Below are 25444 nucleotides of genomic sequence, written 5' to 3' on the forward strand. Positions count from 1 at the left end.
AACTTTTAACAGTTACTCGTAATTATAAAAGAAAACACATCACAACATAGTTCAGCAACCGCAAATTGAGGCTTACCCTGGACGTTCTACCCCGTGCCATGTGCAATTTACTCCAACAAATTTATTTACTAGGCTTCTGGAGAGCCAACTGCCGATAAAAGACAAAAGCACGAGGGCTTGACTGCAAAAAGAACAGTCCCCCCTACCTCTTCCCTACAGGCCAGGGCCACGGGTTCAACAGAGAGAGAGAGAGAGAGAGAGGGGAGAAGCAGAGTTTCCTTGCTCAGCCTCCTGCCCGTGCTCACTCACTGCTCACCTCACCTCCCCCGTCTTGTCCAAAAGATCCCCGGCCCATCCCCCCTACCCTCAGCGCCCGCCGAGATGGGGGGACTCCGCCGCGGCGGAGGCACGGACGGACTCCACTCCCACCGCCGCCGCCACCCCAGTCCCAATGCTCCGCCCCATCTCGCCGCCGGTACGCCTCATCCATGCACTCTTCTTCCCCCTCTGCTCATTTTATCTCCGAATCCTTATCTTGGATTTGCTCATGGGCGCTTCAATGTCGAGCCGGTCCCTTCCAGAGATTTCGTTTTTCCTTACCCGCTTTTGGAGCGGCAGCTTGGGGTTCATGTGACCGGCCATCGGCATTAGCTCCTGGTCTAAAAAGTTTTGCTTTTCCTCTTCCCGTTTTGCTCCTTACCCCCATCCTCTCCCCCCTTCTCCTCCAAGCAATGCGTTCCCCATGAGTACAGAGTTCTGGTTCCAGGGCCTTCATCCATCCTCACCGGGGAAGGGACAAGAGAGAGAAAGAAAGGAAGATTCATGGTGATGCCCGCCTTGTCTTTTCGGAGACACCATCGAATCACTTCTCCTGTAGTTAAATCATCCCGCCCACGACATTTTCGCGCGAATTCATGGCGATGTGCTTTGGATTCTTTCCTGGTCGCCACTCGCCGCTTAGTAAATTATTCCCAGTCCCGCCAGATCACGCGAAACAGGCCGTATTTCCCGGAACATGGCGCCATTCTCAAGGTCAGAAACTGTGCCAACAAACGTATACTATCCCAGTGACGCGCCCACATGTTCACGGAGCACCATGAAGCTTCGTTGACAATAGGGATTCGGTATTCCAATCAGCACTAATTTTTTTTAATATGTCAGCTTAAGCAAACTCGGGTTGTTTAACATCTGACAGGTACATTTTACTGTGCTCGCTAGCTGGGCTAAACAGTGTGTTGGGAGTAGTAAATCTGTACTAAAAGTAAGCCTTGTCTGGCCATTGTGTCGGATCCAAGTTAACAGTACTACGTACTCGTATATGTACCTACGCACTATCCGTTGGATGGTTGGTCGTACATAGCTTAGCTTGTTAGGAGTATTTATGTATATCTTGCATCGTTGCTGATTCCGGATCTATCTATCACTGTCCTGCGCCCACCCACCATTCATCAGCTCTGAAAGTTTACTGGCACAGAGTGGTTTCAGAGATATCTGCCATTCTCACCACAATCCTAGCTTAGCAACTACTCTAAACATATTGGTAATAACATATCGGTTCTCCCTTTCCTTCTGTGTTACCTCTGATCACGATGCGCCTTGTTACTTTTGCCACCCTGAACTGTCCCTGTGGAGTTTATTCATCGGTGTCTTTATCTTTGATTCAGGAGTTGGATCCTCGAGCAAACAAGGAGGTGGACCTGGGATGCATTCCAATTCTTTGGTGAGTGGCCTAGTTTTCATCTTTTAACCTTTTTACCATGATGTAGGTAAAGCAAAGTTCCTAAGATAAGCCTATGAAAACCATATAGCAAGTTAGCAGTGGACTTAACTGAGGCAACCACTTGCACAGCTTAAAGTAAAAGCGGAATTAGTTAATACTTTGTTGTAGTAATTAGTTTGAGCATGTAAAAAAGGGTTAAGCATGTCAAATGCTCTATTGTTTTATAGCTTTTGTCTGCACGAAATTTTATTAGAGAACCAATTTCTTGTAATGTGCAGATTTTAGCCAAGTGCTTCATGGTTCAATTCTCTGTTCTCTTTTGCTACTAAAGCTATATCTTCATTTCTTACTACGCAGTTCAGTGTGTGATATCATTTCAAGAGCAAACCAGCAATCTCCGATCTAATGTTTTTTTTTTCCTTTTCTCAGTTTGATGGGAGCAGGCTTTGTACACCCAAAAGAGCTGGTCGCACCCCAATGAAAATGCTAATAGATGACGACGTCTATAGAGATGTCACTGCTAGGCACACATCGCCTGGTGTTGTGGGAAGGCTCATGGGCCTTGACATAATGCCTTCACTTGGAGTGCACAACCAAGATACATGTAACGGGGACCGTTCACAGGGCAGGTCACCAGGGAGTTGCAGTGATAAATCAGGGAATTATAGTGACAGACATGCCTTCTCGGGAGACGTTCCACGTAGGGCAAGCACTGATGAGATTCCGGAATTCAAAGATGTTTTCGAAGTAATGGAGACCACCAGAATGAAGAACCGAAACCGTAACACTTGTTCTGGACATGACAGGGTTAACAGTGCTGACCTCAATTTTGTAAGGCAGAAATTTATGGATGCAAAACGTCTTTCTGCTGATGAATCTTTTCAGAGATCGAAAGAGTTCAATAGTGCGCTAGAGGCATTGGTATCAAATAAAGATGCTCTCATGGAAATTCTTCAAGAATCCAACAATGTTGCCGCGAGTGATCTGTCCGGCCTCGGTTGTCCTCCATCCTCTGGCGTAAACCGGATCACGCTGTTGAAACCATCCAGAAGAAGTAAGTTTATTGACGCAGATATTGTCTATCCACCAGAAGATGACACTGAACGGTGCTTTCACTCACCAAAAGAAGCAAAGCATTCTCCAAGGAAGCCTCACAGTAACTTTTCTAGTGAAGCTCCCAAAGTAGAAACTGGCTCTTTCAGACAAAAGTTGTCTAGGTCAAGCTACAGGGAGAGCATCGATAAGCGTGTTTCTCCCACTCGGATTGTTGTCTTGAAACCATGCCTCGATAAAAATCTGAACATGGAAGGGGCATTTCCAATAACCAATGACATGTTCTGCTCCAGTTACAGAAGGACTGAAGCATGCCTAGATGATGGCATTCAAAGGCAGCATGCAGAAGAATCCATGCCTCAGATCTCCACAGCATATCCCGATGCACGGCGCCAAAGAGCACAGGGGTCCAGAGAAATTGCCCGAGAGGTTTCGACACAAATGAAGACAGCTGCTGTCAGGGGAGTTGCAAATGGAAAACAGAAACTCAGTCCAGATATTGGGACGTCCAACCGGGATGAGCAGGTGTCTTTGTTGACATCCATGGCTAAGCTAAAAAGTTCGGCAGCATTGCAAAGATCTTCTGGTGTACATGATGCTCCGGATGGTTCTTGCGCAGGGACTTCACCGACACATTCAGCTAAGAGATCAATTAGGAAGGAAGCAAGGAGACGCCTAGCTGACAGATGGAAGACGACCCAGCAACATCAACATCCATCACCAGATGGTAATGCTACATTCAGCACACTTGGGGACATGCTTGCTCTCTCTGACAAAGAGACCTCAAAGTTTACTTCAGGGGCAGCAGCTAGCCGGCCATGGCCAGAGGGTGAGTCACTTAGGGATGTGATGCCAGGATCATGTGGTTATCCTCTTGGTATCAGCAGCAATGATGGCTGGAAAGATGAGAACATATGTGGCTTAACAAGGTTGGAGTCTGTTTCTACATCATCCATCAACCGAGGCAGTCCAAAATCGAGCAGCAGAAAAGCAAGTAACAGGCATGGTGAATATTCTATGGCAGAGAACGTCATCGGATCAGGGCCTTATAATTCTGAAGATATGCATCAGGACAGACCAAGGAGATTGTTAGTCAGAAGTTCGACGCATCGCTCTGATGAAAGCGATGTGCAGTCTCTGGATGAAGTGCAAAGTGTGGTGACCGAGCGCGAGATCCATGTGAATTTTGAAGAACCAACTTACACCGGTGCAGTGCCAGAGCTATCTGAAACTGGAGGAAGACTTGTGCACGGTGGAAATTCTGACCATTTGGATAGCAGCCATGCAGTTCCAGAATGGCAGGGGGAGGCTCAGGCTTCTGCACAGAACATGATGCTGGACCAAGAGCACGCATTCGCAACAGATGACCATTTTATTGTACCTAGTCCTAGATATTCAGCGTCTCAGGTATGTTTATTTTATGCTGAGTCAAGTTTCTTCGAAGTATGGCTAAGCATTATTTGCATATACTATATGAGTTTATGATTTCCCACCCATCTGTTCAGTAAACTGAAGGTTTTTGGTTGGTCTATGAATTACTAATCTATAGTTCTGCTGCACTCAGATTGAGGGGAATGGGCAAGATCGATGTGATGACAATGAAGCTCCATCCGATCATCTGACAGAATTAGTATCCGTCGTGAGCTCCAACGAAGACGAACAGCCGAGTCCGGTGTCTGTCCTCGGATCGTCGGTGGACGCCGAGGACTGTTGTTCAGGAGGTTTTGAGAAAATAAGTGCAGACCTTCAAGGCAAGTGCAGAAACATGCACACTGCCAAACCACCTTCCTGTCACTGTCCATATCACTCACTTGACTTGCTTTTGTCTGTTACAGGGCTGAGGATGCAACTTCGGCTGCTCAAGATGGAGGCGACGGGCAACGCAGATGACGAAACCGACCTCGCTTTGTTCAGCGACGACGATGAAACCGCCGCGAGCTGCGAGCTAGCCAACGAAGGCGTGCCGACAGTGTCCCGTACTTTCCGGGATGAAGACGAGAGGGACTTCTCTTATGTGGCTGACATGCTCACATTTCTAGCCAACCAGAGTTCTGAGCATGATCTCCTGCTCGGCGTGCGCTATCTGTCACCGGGGTCTCCGGCGCGCGGCGACGCGTACGATGAGCTCGAGAGGAAGTACGGCGAGCTCGTCCCGTGGGCGCGGCCCGAGAGGCGGCTCCTCTTCGACCTGGCGAACGATGTGCTCGTCGACGTGGTCGCCTGTCTGACGCAGTGCGGCGGTCAGCAGGGGCTGGCGGGGAAGTGTCGGCAGGGCATGGAATGGGACAGGGAGAGGGTCGTGGAGGAGGTGTGGGAGAGGGTGCGCCGGCAGCGGCGCGAGACGGAGTGCTTCCAGGAGGAGAAGCTGATGGGCGTGGGGTGGCTGGACTGCGAGGATGTCACTGATGAGATCGTGGAAGACATTGGGAGCATGCTGGGTGAGGATCTCCTGGAGGAAGCCATAGCTGATCTCTATCTGCTGGACCTTTTTGGTTAAGGGATGAGCTTTCATGCTGCATTTTTGCGATAAATAATAAAAGCGCCCTTTATCGAGAAAAGGAAGGAGGTTCATTTCGGCGATTTCGTGCACCAGGAAATATCAAGATTTGTGAAAGAAATGCTAGTGTTTTGGGTCTTGCTCGGTTTAAGCAAAACTCTGTAGCTTGTTTATGCCAGCCCAGGTAGACAGGTGGCTGATGCAAATGTAATATCCCAGTTCCATGTATCTAGTAATATATTCTATATATAGCGACGATAATTGACGGCGATGAATGTAATTATTTATAATTTCATATATATGGCAGCAGTCATTTTTCTTCCTTCTGGTTAATGTGCATTTTCGAGTATGGATTCAGTAGTCAGCTGGTGATATGTTGATGCCATGAGCAAGGTTTTTCGTTTGTTTGTTGTATTGGTGAGCCGTTGCTCTCATCAGTTTTCTCCTTTCTGCCGGGATATCCAGCGAGGAGGGATGGTGAGTACATCAAGTGACCGCATAGCGCAGTGGATTAGCGCGTCTGACTTCGGATCAGAAGGTCGTGGGTTCGACTCCCACTGTGGTCGCCACTATTTTTCCTTTTTTTTTGGTACTGCATACTAAAAATTCCATTAGACATGACCAGGTCGTAATTATTTTTCGTACTGCATACTAAAAATTCCATTAGAAATGACCACTCAACTCCTTCACGCTCTGTTGTTTTGCTATCGATTTGCATTAAAAATCGCTACTTAATTCCTCTTCTGTGAATTCTGTCTAGATTAGAAATGACCAGTTGCTCCCTCTCACCACTGTGAATTCTCTCTTCTACAGATTAACGTTTTCACCACCATTAGAAATCACCTCTTACTCTCTGCAAATTCTCTTTTTTTTTTCATGCTCTGTTTTTTCTGTTATTGATTTGCATTAGAAATCACCACTTAATTCCTCTACTGTGGTCGCAATTATTTTTGTAGCCAATGCTAACATTTCCATTAGAAACCACCTCTTAATCCCTCTACTGCAAATTCTCTGTTTTTTAGTTCACACTGTTTTTTTGTTATTGATTTGTATTAGAGATCACCACTCAATCCCTCTACTGTGAATTCTATTAATTTATGTTAATAATCTGCATTAGAAATGACTGCTTGCTTCCTCTCACCACTGTGAATTCTCTCTTCTGCAGAATAACTTTTTCATGCTCTAATTTTCTCCATTGTTCTTAATAATTTGCATCAGAATCAGCAGTCACTTCCTCTATTATCCACTAAATTCTGACCTCTACGCGACAACTGTTCCATGCTCTCTAATCGTTGAAGATCAATCGTATCACACGCTAATCGCTTATTACAATTCTAGCAGAGAACTACTGAATAGAAGCTCAAACACTTTTACTTGAATGAATCAATGGCCGATCAGGCTTGCAGTTCTCGGGTCTGAACTCTGAACCTGAACTTCCATGATTTACAGCGCTAGCAGTCTGGGGGCCTGGGCACAGGCTGCCACCCAGCGCAGAGCTGAATGACCTCCTTGAGAGCCGGCGACGCCGCCTCCATCGTCCACCTGTCGTAGTACTCCTCCGGCCTGAAGACGCACTCGGCACCCGGACCGTCGACCAGGCACGGCAGCGCCCCATGCAGGAACGCGTCGCCCTCCGACCGGATCCACCCAGCCACCGTCTCTTCTCTGTCAGCAGCCTGCAGCAGCATTCATCAGTATCTGTAACCAAGATGTATGCAAATGCTCAGCCTCGTATCATCTTGTCTGAAGATGCAGGTATACCTTCTCCGGCATGTACTTGAAGACCGTCTTCTTATGCCCTCCTTCGTATATGTTGCACTGGGACACAATCTGCAAATGGAGGTATTGACTGATTCATTAGAAACTGATGATCTCCAAGTAAGTGTTGCCGGTTGCAAGCATTTGGAACAGTGCATTGAAATGAGCCACCTGAGCTTCGACACCGGCGCAGACGGCGTATATGCCCCAGTCCCTGGTGTAGTTGTTGTAGAGGTGGACCTTGCCGAAGCGCAGGCGCGGGTGCCTCTGCCGCGTGCCGTCGAAGAAGCAATGGTGGATGGTCACCCTGATGCACCTGTCGTCGACGTGCGTCGGGTCCGCGCCGATGAGCATCGTCTTGTCATGCCTTGCAAAGTGGCATCTGTGCAAAAATGCAGTCACATACAGGCACATGTTCATCAGCACAATTGTCAAAGGAAATTAGTGGAGAACTGAAGATTGCGTGATGTTGTACACAGAAATTTACTCTAGTTGGTGTTAGGAGGGGCGGTAAAAAAAAGGAACTACCTGGAGACGGTGATGTCGGTGCTCTGGCGGGTGATGTCGATGAGGCCGTCGTCGTAGTCGGCGAGGGAGCAGCGGTCGATCCAGATGTTGGTGGAGCCGGGCTTGATCTGGATGCCGTCGACGTCGTGGCCCCGGCCAGCCTCGAACTGGAGGTTGCAGACGATGACGTGGTGGCAGTCCTTGAGCTGGAGCCCCTTGCCGGTGAGCCGGACCCGCTGGCCCCGCCCGTCGATGGTCTTGTGGGAGGAGACCCGGAGGTAGGTGTGGAGGTGGATGTCGCCGGACACCTCGAAGACGATCCACAGCGGCTCCTTGGCCCGGCACGCCTCCCGCAGCGTCCCGTGCCCGTCGTCTGCGCGCCACGAATCGGTCGGTCGGTCAGTTCATGGATTCATCATCCCCCAATTGGTAATGGAATTGCGGAGGGACAGTGGAAGGGTGGGGAAAGAGGAGACCTTGGAGGGAGGTGACGTGGTAGAGGGCGCCGTGGAGGCCCCCGATGGCGCGGCGGCCGAAGCCCTCGGCGGCGGCGGCGAGCGCGCGGAGGGTGCGGTCCGCGTCGGCGTAGGGCGTCCGCGGCTGCGGGGGGCGGTGGGCCTCCGTCGTCACCGTCCCCGGCCCCGTCTCGGCGTCCATGCCGGGGCAGGGGAGGTAGGCTGCGGCGGCGGCGGCGGCTGGAGTCGGAGGAGGACGCGGGGGCCGGGGGTCGGGGGAGGGGAAGGAGATCCAGCAACAGCAGAGGCGGGAGAAACAGGAGGCACGGGCGCCCATGAAATTCGGCCGTGTCGGTGGAATTTCCGCCAAATGTGGTGAGGAATCCACACACTCACTCGCTCAGGACTCAAACGTCTCGACCCAAGTCTTCTTTTCCTCTCTTCCAATAAAAGAAGAAAAGTCTTATTTATCCCTTGTGAAACACGGACGCAGACGCACCGTTAAAGCCCACACCCACTCCACACCCTATATGAGCACCTCGAGAGAGTGAGCCACTCAAAAAATAACAACAAAGAACCTCAAATAAATTCAGAAAATACGCAAGCAGCTATATCTATAACTTGAATCCGAGAAGGTTCCCTAATCATTTAAGTTATTCTTAGTTCACATTTTTTTTCTCTCTTTTGAAAGGCAATGGAGTGCATCTTTCTTTGCTTTGCCTTTTTGTTTTCTCTTTGCAGACAAGTAGTTCTTCTTTTGCCCTTCTATTTGTTCTCTTCAATGTTCGTCTCCTTCACTTCCATCGGTATTCAAAAAGTATCGGGCCGTTGAAAGTGTTACTCTGTTCCTGATCTCATACGGACTCATCGTGAACAGTAAAATCGGGAACACAATAAGGGGGGAATTTTTTTTGCAATTGACATTGCTTAGTGTTTACCTACGTGTGAATTTCCATGAATGATGAATGAACTGCACTAGTGCTAGCCTGGATACAAATAAAACAAAATCAGTGCTTCAAGATGCTTTTGGAAATAACCTTTTTGGAGTATTGATTTTATTTTTTATACGGAGCGTGCCGATTGTTTTTTCATCACGAAAATTTGCACATGAGCAACACATCCAACCATGATTGTTCTAAAAAAACATCAGATATTATGAATTCTTTTACTTTTTTGGATTTTATACTATTTCGTGTATATGTGCTCGAGGAACAAAATCCGTTGTCTTTGGAAATAAAGAGACATGCCACACAAGACCCCTCTATCATTCAACGTAGCTTTCATTCCTACAGGTCCAGTATTTAATGATCTAACTGTTTCTTCGAGCTGACCCACTGCCATTTAATGTTTCATGATTCTTTTTAGAGGAAAAGAATAGCAGACCCCGGGATATTCAATTATGTTTTCGATCTCACATGCGCCCGGGCAAACAGTAATGTTGCAGAATAGCAAAAAAAAAGATGGTTTCCCCGGCAAAATGTTTGAATGTTCTAACAGCATGCAGCAATTCCATAAAAAATTGACACTCATGATGCTCTAAATAAAGAAACAAAATCAGTGCTTCAAAAAGGTTGAAAAAACATGTTCAAGATGCTTTGAACTTGCGGAAGGATGGATGATAGAGGGCTCCCGTATTCAGGCATGTTTGGTTCATATGTTCAAGATGCTCTGACACATTGCTAAATTCAGGCATGTTTGGTTCGTATCCACACATTGCTAAATTCTCGTCACAAGTGTGGCAGCTGTTTGTTGCCACGCTTCCTTAGATACGAAGCAAACAAATTCGGTCCCAGTTTTATTATAGGGTCCTGATAACGCCCACACGTGTGGCATACTAGACATTCGCCCACACACCGTATGTGGCGTGAGCACAAGGTAGCCCACACGGGCTGTGTGAGGGCGAACATTAGAATTGCCCACACGTGTGGGCGCAGCTACTTCGTGCCACACGTCCAACAAGTACTACACATCCCCACCCCACGCGTGTGCCACGAGGCAAATATGCCCACACGTCCTAGCGCAGCTACGTTAGGTACCCGCGGGATGACGATTTAGTTGCCATCCAGGATGGCAGATGTAGTTATCCGAGATGGCAAATGTTGTTGTAAAAGCATGGCAACTCTCTCTGTTTTGGTTAACTATAGTTGCCATGTCTAATTTATGGTAGTTGCCGCGTGTAATCAAACCATAGTTGCCGTGCGTGATTAACTACTTGTCACCTATGGTCAAACAATAGTTGCCATATGCGTTTACCTAGTTGCCACGTGTGGTCCAACCATAGTTGCCATGTATGGTTAATCACAGTTGCCATGTGTGTTCATCTGGTTGCCACGTACGCGCAACTGCAGTTTGCCGTCTAGCAACGAATCATAGTTGTCATGTGTGTTTACATAGTTGCCATGTATGCGCAACTGCAGTTGCCAGCCAACAACGTACGGGTGTCGTGTGGGTGAAAAGCAGTTCGCCCACACACGCGTGGACTAGGTGGCTGTTTGGTTAGAAACTAGTTCGCCCACACAGCGCAGCTGGCAAACCGCGTGTTGCAGGGCGTGTGGGCGAACTCTCTAACACCCACACACCAGCCCCGTCATGCGTGGCACGTAAATTCTGTCTCAATGTGTTAAGATTCATGCAAACTGCACTGGACGATGACCCACGCGTGTGGGCGAGTTGCAAAACTACCACACGTGTGGCAGTTATCATTTGGGTTATTATATATATGCACATATTTTTGCCAAAACTTGCCACAGTTGCGATGATCAGCATGTTCACCACACTTTCTTTCTGTCTTGCCACAACTTAGGAAAAATATCTCTACTATTAAAGGAGAATCGAACGTCGTGATGGTTCGATCTCCCACAACCCTCCTACGATTCCCACTTACCCCGCACGATAAAAACGATTTCCACTTCCCCCGTACGAAAAAAAGAAACCCACGTACAATAGAGCAGCCATGATCGGGCACACGTCCTTCTCCCCATCTCTCACCGGGATAATCCCCTCCCGATCCCATCTGTCTACCTAGAAAAATCCCTCGACCGTCCAGCCCGAACTGCCGCGCCGGTGAAGGAGCCCACAACGAGGAGTCCCTCGATCCAATCCTCGCCCTCCCCATCGCCGTCGGCCCCGTTCCTTTTCCCTCTGTTGGCCAGCCCGAACCGTCGCGGCCCTCGCCGCCATCGCCGGCGACCCCGCCCCTCTTCCCTCCGCCGTCCAGCCCGAACCGTCGCTGCCCTCGCCCTCTCCTCCATCGCCGGTGGCCCCGCCCCTCTTCCCTCCGCCGTCCAGCCCGAACCATCGTGCTGGTGCAGGGGCCCAGGGGACCCACGTGAAGACAATGGCGTAAGCCGCGTCATCGAGGTCGAGGGGTCCCTCAAGCCAATCCTGGCCCTCGCCGGCATCAGCGGCCCCGCCCTTCTCCAGGGGGTCAGTTACTCAATCTCGGTCATCCGATTCATCTCCGTCGAGTATGTCACTGGTGCGGACGCTGCGTCGGACAACAACAACGCAAGCTCATCGCTAGCTCATATGAGTCTTTGGTCGAAGCCCTCCTGCCGCCGCTCTCCGCATGTTTCTTAGACAAAGGGAAAGACGAACACCGGCGTCAGCAAGGTTGTTATCCCATCTCTCTCTCTCTCTCTAACTTTCTTATTTTTTTACATCGTTGTCACAATATTGATCTGTGTTGCTATTGTTGTCTGAGTGAAGTGACCGCTGTTGTTGTAAGAATAGAAGTGAGCTGCTGATTTTGAATAAAATTGACTTGCTTGCAGATTCTTGTACGGGCAGAAGAAAGGTAGAATTGACTTGTGTACGGACTATTGTATGGATGTCAATGGCCGTCACCCGTCAAAGGAAGGTGACGCCAGATGTTGTGGAGGTGACGCACTCTGCCGATGAGGAGCTCCGTGTCAAAGACGGTGGTGGCTGACGAGCAGAGTCTGCTTGTTGAGGAGGTCATCCACCGTCATGCACATTCCTGGCTTTGGAACAACTTGGACTTATTTGATTTGGTTCAGTTCGATTTGATTTGATAGTTGTGGTGGTGTTAAATTATCAGCCGCCGCATTTTTTTGGCAGATCTTTACTCCAATGGAGTCACTGAGGTTGAAGTAGGAGAGGAAAAAAAAACACATCATTGCATATTTGGGTTTAGTGATAATGCTTCCATATGTTCTTGATCCCCAGATACGACTTACCTCTATATGTATTTTTCTTGCTGGTGGGACATAACTAGAACTAATATTTTGTGTGGAACATAACTAGAACTAATTTTTTGTGTGGTTTTACCATGTTTTAATTGTTGAAAAAAAATTATAATTTGATGCCCCTTTTTTCCTTAACAATTATAAGTTGGAGTAAATCCTTGTGTTTGGCTTCAATTTTCTGGTTTGGATATCTACCCAACATTAAAACTGCCAGTTGTACAAGGGAAGTTCCATATTTGCGAGATAATTTTCTATAATGCAGAACTGTAAGAATAACCCTAGAACCATCTTTACAACCTGATGTTACTTAATAATAAATAATGAGTTACCTATACAAGAAGATTTAAATGCTTAGCTTTTCATGCCTTAGTTAGAAATAGATGTGCGATTTCAAGGCTCGTACTGACTTTTCGTTATCCTGCTTTTCCTCTCAAAGGCTAGAGAGAAATCATTCAAGAAAGCTTCATAGTTATGTAAGTGTTCAGAATTTTGTTGCTAATGATTATTTACCTCTGTTTGCATGATGTTATGTAAGTGATTCTCTCTCTTTTTCTTTCTTTTCCATGTCTAAAAACTGCAGATATTGACTGTGAGATGAAATTGTCGTTGTTCATAATTTAAATGTTTGACACAAGGCCGGAGCCTAGAATGCTAGCTTCTTAATGCTATTTCACGGGTTGCCATGTCGATGTTTCCCCTTTTAGACGGAGATGGTCGTGTCAAAGGTGTCAATGGCAAGGTTCTTCGCCATGTCAGGCCTCTCCTGTGCCTACCTCATGAAGATACACCACCAATACATTGAGTTTCCACTGGTTATACTTCTTTACCGATGTAAAGTAGTTAACTGATGGTTTTGTTGTATACTCTTTGGGAAGCCATTGATCTGGTACTATAGACTGAGGACGAGCTGAAGAAAATGTGAGCCATGGGAGGAGAGATTTACTGGAGCAAGGTGAACAACGGTGGCAGCGACCAGATAGGAGACGTCGGGAATGAATGTTTTCTCGTTCTTGGTGCTTTGGCTGTTGTACACTAAAGTGGATGGGAGATCTGCAAGTTAAAGTAAATATCATGGTATTCCTCTCACGCACCTTGTTGCATATACCCTCATAACCTCTGTAGCTCTGCCTTTACCGTTCGTTGTCTTCTCTGTTCCTGACAAGTATTGACTTCTCTTTCACTTCCTTGCTTGTATATACATGCTATGATGTATTGTAATATAGATTGGATTTCATATACATGTACTATATTGATTTTAAGTGTTACACACATGGCTCTTGGTCGTGTTCTTCTGATCTAACGGCTCTGCATCTAATTGATACGACAACATTTCTTGTTCATGCTGTAACTATGATCATGCTTTAAGTAATTTTATTTACTGATGTGAATGCACTCATGATCTGTGTGGCTTTGTGTTAAAGTGTTCCAATATTATTTTTGCGTTGTTATCAAGTAGGTATTTCTGTGTATTTTTGTATTTTTTTGATGGCAATTTCTTTGACCTGGTGGATGATTCAAATCCATATAGCTTGTGAGGTGATGGCAGTCTTCGGCAGCATTTTCATCTGTATAAGTTTAAATGTCTTTCCTATAGAGAAATAAAATGCAGTCCACTTAATTTTCAGAATAACAACTCTTGGTGACTACTATTTGTGAATTGCATATAATCCTTTGCAATTTTTGAATAGTTAACACAAGGTATTCGTTCATATCCTTAATTGTTCCATTGTGATGGTACTTGCATTACTCTCTGTTTGCAGATATATTCTTTTATGATTTGTTCATAATAATTTCTTGAGGACAACAATTTAGGTGGAAGATATGCTACAGACTAGGTGGTAATAATGCCCATCATTTACAATTGCAAAACTCTTAATAAATGTCTTGATAATCTCAAATAATAAACTACTGATTATTTTTCCCGACATTCAGAAATGCATAGTGAGCTATATGTCTTCACCCCAAGTAGTCTCAGCCATAAGGCTTGGCTACTAAAAGCAAGGGCCCCAACTCAAAAAAAAAAAAGAAGCAAGGGCTCCGATCAACAGTATGGATCTCTAACCATAAAAGAACATTAAGGATTTGCACATATGTCCTCACATTGATTATGAGATTATGAAGGGAATTGAACTATAAAAGGACATTTTAACTTGTTTCTTTTCTCGTTTGATTTTTTTTCCGGGAGTTTTTAACTTACAAGAATCATGCCATCTACAATGGTATGTGTGAAACTATGTCTTCTCGTAAAGATAGCGTATGTATTCTTTTTATCCTTTGAATAAAGAAAAATAAGATTCATATTATGTACTCACTCCGTACTTGTTGCTCAAGCGGATGTATCTAGCACTACTATTTAGTGCTAGATATACCCGTTTGAGTGCCAAGTAAGTATCTAGCACTATTTAGTGATAGATATATTCGTTTGAGCGACAAATAATTCCAAACAAGAGGGAGTAGGTTTTAACAGCTATGTCATATAATTATTGTTGGTAAGATTGGTGGTTACCTTTTAATTTTGAAAAACAAGCGTGGTGTGTAAATTGTTATGGAGATTAACATGATTTTCCCGTGTTAAAGGACAACTCTTCATCCCCAAGAGAATATTATTCTCTTCATTGTATTATGCCAACCCTTGTGGAAGGCCATGGGAAGGTAGCTTAGAGCAACTCAACCGCAGCGACCCAAATCGTCTGCCTTACATCCGCGCGGATAAAATACAACGCCCAATGCACGAACCCATTTCTATTTTCTGTCCGTTTTGTGTCCACTCAGACCTATTTTCGGCTCAAATTTGGGTCCAAAGCAGACACAAAGCGGACGTTTGACCCACTTGTCATTCACCCACCCATCCTTTCTCTCTCTCACTGGCCCACTGAGTTGCTCCACCGAATGCCAATCACGGTGGTGCCGCGCGCCACAGACGTGCACGACCGCGCCGCCTAGCCGCCTTGCTGAAGACGTGCACCACCGCGCCGCCCGGCCGCCTCGCCGGAGACGTGCACCATCGCACGCTGGAGCATCTAGGCCGACGGAGCGTTGTAGCTGCCTCCACGGGACACCCGCTCCGACGCCGAGGCGGCTGCCCTTCGGCGAGACCCACGGTGGCACCAAGGGCGAGGAGGTCGATGCCACCCCTTCGGATTTTGTGACTGCGTCGTCGCGCCCAATGTGCCGCGCCGCCATCTCGCTCCCGCACCCGTCTCTCCCCGTGCGCCTACACTGTCGCCGTGATGCCGCTGGACGCGAGGAGCAGCACCGCAGTGCCTGCGCAAGGCGATGGCGGACGCCGCGGGGACACGCGGGTGGTTGCGAGAGGACGCGGACGGGCGGCAGCACGAAGGCGAGCGGGTGCGGCGGGCACTGCGGGAGGTCGAGGCGGACTGCGCGGGTGGGCGCTACGGGCGACTGCGCAGGCAGCGGCGGGCGCGGGGACACGACACTGCAGGACACGGGCGCCGCGAGCGAGCGCAGCTGGGCGGGGCGGGACCTGCAGGCGCGGGGCGCAGCCGAGCTGGAGGGTGTGGCGGGGAGGGAGCTATGGGGTGGGGCACGGCCGAGCAACATGGCATGGCGGGGCGAGCTGCGGGGCGGGGCGGCGCCGCGGGAGCTCGCCGTCTAGGTGTTCGACCGAATGTCGGGGCCGACATGCCATAAAAATGCATCCGGGCCCGTTGGGCGCACCGGCCGATCCAGACAAAAAAGCAAACACGAACAGGCGGACGAGCAACCCAAACGGATGAAAAACAAACAAAACATACGTCCGTTGGAGTCACCACGTTGGAATTGCTTTTAAATGATTCAAGAATATCATCAATCCTGATAGTAGAGGGGATCGGAGTTAGGGAGGCGTTTTTTTTTACATTTACATCTAATTTTTATTTATTAGTAAATAGGGGCGGGTTGACATTATTCTTTTTTGTTAAAGCATTTTTTAACCCGTGGCAACGCACGGGCACTCAACTAGTACATATAAGCTATGAACCAAACATGCCCATATGTTCCCCCAAATGCATGAATGAGAACTTTTGGTTCCAATATATTATACTCCCTCTGTCCGGAAATACTTGTCATCAAGATGAATAAAAAGGGATGTATCTAGATGTATTTTAGATTTAGATACACCCCTTTTTATCCATTTTGATGACAAGTATTTTCGGACGGAGGGAGTATATGTGAGCGCTACACATATGTGAGCACAAGCTAATCAATCCCCAAAATGTCATCAAATGTCCAGTTGCGAGAATAGCTAATCCGGCCTGGTCACGCTCGTGGTATTTCCGCAGTAAATTGTCAATGTAGGACAGTCATGATCAACAAGTCAGATAAATATAATACGTACGTAATAATAACTAAAAGGAAAATATCTAAGACAAAGACGCAAGAGAAAGAATCCCACTAGGTGGAGGGATACACATCCGTGGCAATCCAAACAGAACAAAGTCAAGCATTACCCAGCAGACGGTGGACACAGACTAAGAAACAACAGACCACATGATATAATGACAAAGTAGCCATTTTATTTATGTACAGGTCACACAAGAACAACACACAGTTGCAAACTATATCATATATTCATATCAGGCAGTTCATGTGAGCGCTCTAAGCAGGCACGGCAAAGCTTGGCTCGGTCCAGCTGGTTGGGTCGACGACGATGCACGGGTCGTCCTTCTTGAACTCAGCCACCTGCAGAGTTCATCAGAGGAAAAGGAGGATTACACATAGAAGCAGAAGCTCAAGAAAACAACATGCTTGACAGGGATATGATGCCAAACCATTTCTCCACAGCTGGGGCAGTAGTGCTGTTTGTGCCAGAGGCAGTCCATGGAGGGGCACAGGAAGCACACGCCCAGAAAGAAGGGCATCATGCAAGCCACAACTGATGCGACGCTCGGCTTCGACCTGTTCAATGTGTAACGAAAAAGGCTTAGCATCAATGATTTCAATTACATTTCACTATCATGGCAAGTACTCCAAGGAATATTGCGTTCACGTCTCCCTCGCCTATCTATTCACACTTCCGCACGCAAAACTACAAGACTGGTTATTACTCCCTCCGCAAACTAATATAAGAGCGTTTAGATCACTACTTTAGTGATCTAAACACTCTTATATTAGTGATCTAAACACTCTTATATTAGTTTACACAGGGAGTAGCAATCAAATATACAAGTAGGATAGACAAGCCAAACTGAACTATAACAAAATATTGTTTTTCCACAAAAAAGATAATGAAAGTAGCTCCTCGCTCTTTTCATGGCTATATGCTGGAGTTGAGGTAGAAGTGGCTGACATCAAGCAATGTATGGACAGAAATACACGATACTACCAGAAAATGGTACTAAGCCGGACTCCTCAACACAGGATAATGCTCATTTAAGTTTGCCAGTCAACCAAAATCCCCAGAGAACGCACTAATGGTATCCCCAAAAGGTGTTACAGCATTGAGATAAATGACACTAGGAAATGCGAATAGAATAATAAGATGCTATCAGGCTGCAGGTAATGTATTACTTGGAAGGTCTTTGCATAACAGAGAAATGCTAGATTAAGGTTTGGTTTGCTAATTAATAAAAACATCTTTCCAACATATCTGCTACTAGCATTCCTAAAAAAAACCCTGCAGAATACAAGATAACAAATAATATAAATACATACATTAGATGTCATGGTATATGTCTTGAGGCTAATGCTATTTCAAGGAATCATTGGTCTCACCAAGCAGGGTTCAACATCAATTCAAAGTCAAAGCTGAACTTGGGATCACGTTTGGATAAAGCTCATATAGTCTTGAGCTATGTGTTTGGTTTGAAGGGCTAAATAATATTAAAATAAAATAAAGAACACAACTAGAATTGGAATGATGGTGTGTCCAACTAGAATTGGAAAACAGAAGCTACAAGTTAGAGATTCCGTTTGCTGCTTGGTTCTATTTCGGATGTTCTGTTTGGAATGGTATAAGAAATGTGATCAGGCATGAACTATACGGAGTTCAAACTGTTTCATGTATCCCTCACAATATCACTAGCCAGCATCTCTAATGATTTTATCCCGTTGCCCGCTAAAACTGGAGAACTATAATGTTTCTATGTTAGAGTCAGGTCTTTTGACTTTTAGCATTCAGAAATCATCCATACGTTCTAGTGATAAGAGGAGCACAGGATGGTGGCATAGAAGGTTGATGATTGTGTGGCACCCTTGACAGCAGACTCTTTGATGGTCATCCGGATATATCTTCAACACATAATTTTGTTCACAAAATTAAACTTGAATCCATCTAAGCTAAATATTACTCAAATGTTAGTCAGAATCATGGGTACAAAGAATGTAACCAGAATGAAACTCCACTTTAATAGTTAACATATCCTCTAACTCAGCATCATAATAAGTGTCAATCCTCATGGGTCTCCCACTAAACAATTTTGAAGAGTATTAACAATCTTATGATTTTGACTATTGACAATCATATTGCACCATCAACCAGGACATCAATGCAGAATATAAACAAAAACTCGGGGGCTCTAACATGCTGGGGCAAAGAAGTTGCAGAACTACTAATGTTACCTAGCACCAGAAAAACAGAATAAGGAAGTACGATCTTCACAGAAAATTTTGTTCACCAAATCAACTTGAATCCATCTAAGCTAAATATTACCCAAATGGAAGTCAAAATCATAAGATTACAAAGAATGCGACCAGAATGAAACTCGCTTTAATAGTTAAGATATTCTCTAACTCAACTTGACAATAAGCGTCAATCCTCATCACCTCTGCTGCTCTTCCATAGGCCGCACTAGACTTCCGGATAACCATCATCTCTATCTTTCACGCCTATCTATCACTAGAACATCACTATTCTGAACCCTTTCACTCGAATCAAGCTAGCCATCAGAACGCACGAAGGAAGAGGGACAGCTAAAACAAAATTCGGTCAGCATCAATTCACAAATCACTAGGTCTCATCCTCGAATCGCACCTAAACCTCATAGATGTCACATAAATTCCCCAGACAAACGGCGCAAGATAAGCAACACGGGAGGGGAAAAGGGGGGGAAGGGGAAGGAGGGGGAGATTAGGGGTTGGTCCCTGACCGGACGGAGGTGACGGCGGCGTCGCCGCAGGACTGGCAGTGGAAGGGGGCGGGCGTGTCGCGGAACATGGTGTGCTGCAGCGGCACCCCCTTGGGCGCGCCGGCGTAGATCGCGTTCGGCGGCACCCGCCCCGCCGCGTAGGGGTCCGGCGGGTAGTAGTAGCTGCCCTGGGCCTGCGCCGGGTTGTACGGGATGCCGAGGGCCGGCTCCTCGCCGGCGGCCTTGGTCGTCGCCATGGTCGCTGCCGGCGGGCGGGGATCTGGGCCGGGCGGTGCGCGGTCGCCGGTCGTGGCTGGGGGTTCTGCCTTCTGTGCCGTGCGATGACAGGCAGGCGCGTCGAGGCTTGAAACGGACGGCCGGGATGATTTATATCCCGTCGTTATGAAAGTCCTTTCTTCTCCGTGTTGAAAAAGGATACGCGATCGGTTCGGCCACCTTCCATGAAGGAGCCTCCCGCCTTCCACTTTCCGTGTCTGACATGCTCTAGGCTTGTGAGCCGTTTGCTACATACGTACGCTTGTGAACATGTTGCAATTACCGTAGAGCAATTCTAGAAGATCTCCACATAACATTGATCGCCTTATGTCACATGGAGCGTGCTTCGTGATAATTTGGAGGCTGCCGATGTCGTCGCGCAAAATTTTCAGTCGCCATAAGCGTGGCCTCCAGAAAATGTTTCCATGCGGGACCCGTAATTTGGTCATTGAGAATACGATCTCTTCCTTCTCCACCTCAACGATGTCGGTTTTCTCAAACTAGGTTTCAACAAGGATCTCAAAAAGGATTTGAAAAACCATTTAAACTACGTTTTCTGCTAGAATTTGAACTACGGGATCTTCTACCGTTTGGAAGTGGCCTCGCATGCGCGGGGGAGGGGGGGGGGCTTGGCTGATGTGACTTCAGCGGACACGTGGTGGACGAAAGCCTATGTGATGTGGGATAATGCCATGTTTTTAAGGCAGAGTGTGGCGTCCATTTTTGTCTAGGCGGTCGTCAGCATGGGGGCAAACTAGTCGTGGGCGGCGGGGAGGCGCGTGCATCCGACAACTGATTCAGCCTTATGATGACCGTCCTTCTCGACCCACTTGGAGTAGTCCCACACCCTCTCCACATAATTTTCTCTCGGCGCGGTCCCTCTTCGGTCTCACCACCGAAAGGTCCGCGACAAGGGCGCAGTCCCGACATTATTGATAAGGGTGAGTGTGAAGATGATGGGGAAGGAGATTGGGGTGGGCTCACAACCAACAAAGTGCACGATAGGGGTGTGGTAGACTGGCAGCGACGGGGTTGAGGGGAGATAGAGCTTGGGTGATGCCAAGGAAGGAGAGCAATGAAGGTTTATATACCTGCGGATGGTCGCGCCGCGACGACAAACAAGGACGAATTACGCACGTGCAGGGGGATACGGGTGCGTAACACGACGACTGCTATTAATTGGCACCGTTTCCTGGTGGAAAAGCGTAGGTGCGGAAACGACAATCGTACGACAACACCATTGACCGGGCTACGCGTAGGGAGGAGGCTACAAAAAAGAAAACCTTCCCGCGCAAACGATTGCAGACGAGGGCCGCTACATATTAGTGCCACAACCTCTAAAATATGAAGGCACATGAGTTTGATTTTGGAGCGTTCTCCATACATTATACAGGTCGAGGGGGTGTATGATTCTCCTAGAGCGGCTTTTTAGACCATGATTGCCATATGAACGGTTATTATGGCGACGAGGTCAATATGGCGCACAAATTGCCTATGCGCCACAAATGCACCAGGTCAATAAGGCGCACAAATTGCCTATGCGCCACAAATGCACCACTGGCAATCCATCGGCTACCCGCGCTCACTAACGGGCCGACCCATCATGGCTGGCAGAGCGTTCCCCTCGAGCAATTTTAGAAAGGATCGGGAAACTTCTGAGCCGGTTTTTTCTTTTTTTGGTTATGTTGCGATTTATATTGTAATTATTTTTTTCAAAATCACGATTTTTTCAATTGTTTTGGTGAACATTTTTCAAAATCCACCGACCGTTTTTGAATCGCCTTCATTTTCCAGAATCCACGATATTGTTTTGAACCTGCTATCATTTTTCTGAATTCACGAATACTTTTGATTTTTTTTTCAAATTCACCAATGTTTTTGAATTTGTGTGAACATATGATGTATTCAATTATTTATTATTTTTTACAAATTAAAAATAAACTCACCAAAAGTCAGTTTGTCTAATTCACATCTAGATGTTTTTTAAGGATGTCACATCTAAGTTTTCACAAATATATAGTGCAGCAACAAGAAACAAAAAAAACTAGGAAAAAAATAGACCACAAACAGAGTGAAAATCAACTTAGATGTAACATAACTATGTCACATCTAGATGTGTCCTAGACGGACCCATAAAATAGACATGTGTTGTCGCTGTCTCTGCTCGGTGGGCAAGGCCCATATCGCGCGCCCGAAATCCTCCCAATTCTTATTCGGCGCCTTCTGCGCCAGTTAACGTGTATTTCGTTAACTGGCGCCTGGAGGCGTTCTGCATGGGCCGGTCAATCTAAGGTTTGCAGTGGGACAGATCTGTTCCCCTTTTTTTTCCGTTTAGGTTTTTCTGAACCTATTTTGTTCGTTTTTTCTATTCTTTTTCCTTTTTTCCTTTTCAAAATGCGTGAAATTTTAAAAAATTGAAACTTACTTCAAATTCGTGAATTTTCCCCAAATTCCTGAATGATTTTATATTTCCTGTTTTTTCAAATTCGTGAACATTATTTTTTCAAAATGGATGAACTTTTTAAAATTTACAAACTCTTTGTCAATATATCACAATTTGTGTTTTCTAAATCTATGAAAAATTTCCAAATTCATTTTTTAATTTCAATATTGATGAACTTTTTTCAAATCCACTTGTTTTTTTCGAACTTATTTCAAATACGTGAACTTTTTTTCAAAATCCGGGAACATGTTCTGTTTTTGCTTATAAGTTCATTTACAATGCCTGTGCTAGCAAGACTTCCTGCAAATGTCTCTTTGCTAGTCTTTGCTCCTGGACATATACTGCCGAAAGATAGTCTTTGTATTTTGGTTGTGGAATTTTGTATACTGGCTGGAACTGTACCACCGGACATATTTTCTGGATGTTATGGTGACACACACTTCATTTCGTTGAGATAGCAAATTTTTCCCCAAGTTCTCATGTTTGGGGTGCAGTGTTCATGAACATTAGTACTAACTCAGTAGAATATGGGCAACACGTTCATCGCCAACTGTTGCTGCTCATGAGTACGATAAACCTGGTGAAAAAAAATACTATGTGTCAGTTATGAGTTATGACCATATAAGCAGTTCATGACATTTTTTTCTTTTTCACTTTGCCTAGCAGAGAAGATGTACGCTGTTGGAGCAGCAAACTGAAGTTATGAGCCTGCAAATGTTGAAATCCCCCCACTGTGCTTTGGTGATGTGTCAGTCGATACAAAATTCCCTTCTCCTAATTATCTAGGTTCAGATGATCCGACAGTGTTTACTCATTTGTTTACGGGTCCAAAATTGTCTTTGCGAAAGAGCCAGGCCAATCTGGCACTAGGTGTTTGACAGATTTCGCAAGGATTCAGGTTATTTATTTTTGAAGCTTTGTACTATTCTATCATAAGGCCTTTTCTGCTTTAAGGCCAGGAGTTAAGGCCTCTAAAAACACAGAAAACAGCAAAACGAAAAATATGATCAATACTCCCTCCGTTCCAAATTACTCGTCGTAACTAAAACCACGACGAGTAATTTGGAACGGAGGGAGTAGCTCACAGGAAGAACCCACTGCATTCTGCATTCTTCATTTCTAAAAGGAATGAAGGACCATCAGCTCATTGCAAAAACTACTGCATTTTCCGTTACGTGAAATGCACGATCAAAAAATATTGCAGGACCATCAACTCATTGCAAGTACCCTACGGTGAAACGGTTTGTCTATGAAGCCGTGGCAATCATATCACACGATGAATGTTAGAGCAGCTACTACATTCCAGCACCACTACAAAATTGTTCAGCCAATGGTCGCAACACTTTCAGTAGTTCTGAATCAAGACCTGCTGAGTTTTCTGAATCTGTATCTATCCATCTATAGGCAAAAGTTGACGCCATCAAATCCGAGGCAGCGAAACTTGTCAAAAAGTGAACTGTCAGGACTCCCGCTCTGATCTTCCTCTACTATGCATCGACATCCGGGTATCGCAGCGCATTGTAGGCTGAATTAGCAGAAATTATGAGCGAGTTAGGCGGCAGACCAATAATCAATAACAAGATCAAGAAGAAAAAACCTGAAACAATGTAATGTGCAAGGAACTAAAGATTGTAAGGTGCTACCTGAATTTTATTCACAGGTTAAAAAATTAGTATCTTCTCTGCAAAGGTGAAATGAGATGACCGAAATTGAGTTGGCCTTTTAGCTTCCATAATTTCTACTAGCGGCAAACATATGGAATGGACGAACGGAGTTATCTGAATCAAGAAGAGAAATGGCCAACTAGCTTTGATAAATCCACATGGCACCTACTTTTTCCATCCAACTACTTCAACTTTTCTACAGGACTACACCCAGGTTCTAACAGAATGTATCACAATATTACAGGCCATGTGCAGAAACAAGATTTGATTTACCACTGTTGGAACCTGAAATTTGTTCACAAGTTATTCAAGACTAGTAAAATGGGCTAAATCAAACGGATATCATCACCATCTTCTCTGCCAAGGCTGAAAAGAGATGAATCAACTGATTTACGGTTTCAATTTCAGATCATCTTTTACTTATCTACTAGTAAAAGATTACAGCAGTTGCAGACACCTAACAGTTTCAGTTAACTGTTTTTCAGACTAAAACAGCAGTTTCAGTAAATGAATCTAAAAACAAACAATTTCAATAACTGTTTTTCAGACTACAACAGATTACCGGTTTTCACTTGTTGCCACCATTAGGAGATATGTAGGGGCATGAAGAGAGGCTCTCACCAGGTGTCCCGGCCAGGAAAACGACAATCTCGAGGGTCTCGCCCTCGCCGTAGCCGCCATGGGGCAGGTCGACGACGAGCGGGGTCAGTCTCCCGTAGCGGCCCGCTCGGACGCACATGGCGATGTTCGGGTCGTCCACGCCGGCAGCGACGCGGAACGCCAGGTCGTCCCTCAGGCGGAACACGGACCTCCCCTTGAACAAGAACAGGCGCCAGCCGTCGACCTCCTCGGGGTAGAACCCGTCCTCGAGCGCCCGCACGAACAGGATCCGCCGTCCGGGAGAACCGAATATGGCGGAGAGGCATCTTGGGCGAGTCTGCAGTTGAACCATTAACCATCTCACTCATCCAGGAAGCACAAATTTGGCAAGAAGCTGAAAGAAACTACTCATAACACAATCGCAATCGCCGAAAGCAATTCAAGAAGCGAGCTCACCGGAAGCGGACCAGGAATGGCAGGCATGCCCGCCTCTCTGAAAGGGATGGGCTCGACGACCCAGTACATCATGGGGCTGGCGTCGTCGTCGACGCTGACGCCGGAGGAGTTCCAGGGGAGGTACTTGCCGTTGGCGCGGAGGTAGCGGCCGCCGAGGTGGCGGAGCAGGACGACGTCGTCCTCGAAGCCCGACCCGACGGCCCGCCACACGATGGCCTCCACCTCCGGAAGGTCGTAGTCGCTCAGCTCCGCGCGGAGGCCTCTGTGGCCGAGCCGTGCCGGCCTGGCCGCGGCGGCAAGGTAGCGGCCGTAGGCGGCGCTGTGGAGGAGCAGGCTCTGGCCGTCGCCGTCTCCATCGCCGTCTCCGCCGTGGTAAATATGCACCGCCCACGCCGCGTTCATGGACGCGCGGCGCTCGTGGAGCGTGACGCCCACCCCGTCGTCGGCGGCGTGGAGGTAGGTGCGCTGCACGAGGTTCCGCAGCCGCACGTGGTGCCCGTCGTGGAACTGGTCCATCGGTCGCCGGCGCCGGAGAGCTGAGGCGGTGGGCGCTGCGCGGTGGAGAGAGGAGGGCGCCGGCGAGGAAAGCTGTTGGTTGAGGCGGTTGCGTTGGGCGCCAGGTATTTCAAGGCGCCGCAGGTGCGGGCTTGCGGGCCGTATCCTCTGCCCAGCTTACGGAGCTTGCGGGCCGTATCCTCTTCCTGCACAGGCCCGCGCGCGAGCCGCTTCATTCCTTCTAT

At 46.9% G+C, this 25444-nt stretch overlaps 4 protein-coding genes and 1 non-coding gene across 5 annotated transcripts; 2 read left to right on the forward strand and 3 right to left on the reverse strand.

Annotated features, from left to right (window-relative positions):
- The first annotated feature begins 222 nt into the window (after positions 1-222).
- LOC109783206 (uncharacterized) lies at positions 223-5596 on the forward strand. Its single transcript, XM_020341807.2, has 5 exons — positions 223-475; positions 1665-1720; positions 2150-4180; positions 4338-4524; positions 4609-5596. The coding sequence occupies exons 1-5, from the start codon at positions 382-384 to the stop codon at positions 5268-5270; spliced, it is 3030 nt and encodes a 1009-aa protein (XP_020197396.1). The 5' UTR covers positions 223-381; the 3' UTR covers positions 5271-5596.
- Positions 5597-5762: 166 nt separating this feature from the next.
- TRNAR-UCG (transfer RNA arginine (anticodon UCG)) lies at positions 5763-5836 on the forward strand. Its single transcript has one exon. It is a non-coding gene; the product is annotated as a tRNA-Arg (tRNA).
- Positions 5837-6441: 605 nt separating this feature from the next.
- LOC109783195 (probable pectate lyase 4) lies at positions 6442-8429 on the reverse strand. Its single transcript, XM_020341798.4, has 5 exons — positions 8012-8429; positions 7557-7908; positions 7200-7410; positions 7032-7100; positions 6442-6946 (listed from the first exon to the last, which is right to left on the reverse strand). The coding sequence occupies exons 1-5, from the start codon at positions 8325-8327 to the stop codon at positions 6722-6724; spliced, it is 1173 nt and encodes a 390-aa protein (XP_020197387.1). The 5' UTR covers positions 8328-8429; the 3' UTR covers positions 6442-6721.
- Positions 8430-16671: 8242 nt separating this feature from the next.
- LOC109783185 (GSH-induced LITAF domain protein) lies at positions 16672-19638 on the reverse strand. The gene is made up of 3 exons (XM_020341787.4): positions 19287-19638; positions 16971-17097; positions 16672-16881 (listed from the first exon to the last, which is right to left on the reverse strand). The coding sequence occupies exons 1-3, from the start codon at positions 19520-19522 to the stop codon at positions 16798-16800; spliced, it is 447 nt and encodes a 148-aa protein (XP_020197376.1). The 5' UTR covers positions 19523-19638; the 3' UTR covers positions 16672-16797.
- A 3463-nt stretch (positions 19639-23101) lies between these two features.
- On the reverse strand, positions 23102-25220 carry LOC109783215 (uncharacterized). The gene is made up of 3 exons (XM_020341818.3): positions 24705-25220; positions 24270-24585; positions 23102-23509 (listed from the first exon to the last, which is right to left on the reverse strand). Exons 1-3 carry the CDS (start codon positions 25218-25220, stop codon positions 23472-23474), a joined length of 870 nt encoding a protein of 289 aa, XP_020197407.1. The 3' UTR covers positions 23102-23471.
- Positions 25221-25444: the final 224 nt, after the last annotated feature.

This window comes from Aegilops tauschii, chromosome 2 (assembly GCF_002575655.3).
Source record: "Aegilops tauschii subsp. strangulata cultivar AL8/78 chromosome 2, Aet v6.0, whole genome shotgun sequence".
Lineage (NCBI taxonomy): Eukaryota > Viridiplantae > Streptophyta > Magnoliopsida > Poales > Poaceae > Aegilops > Aegilops tauschii.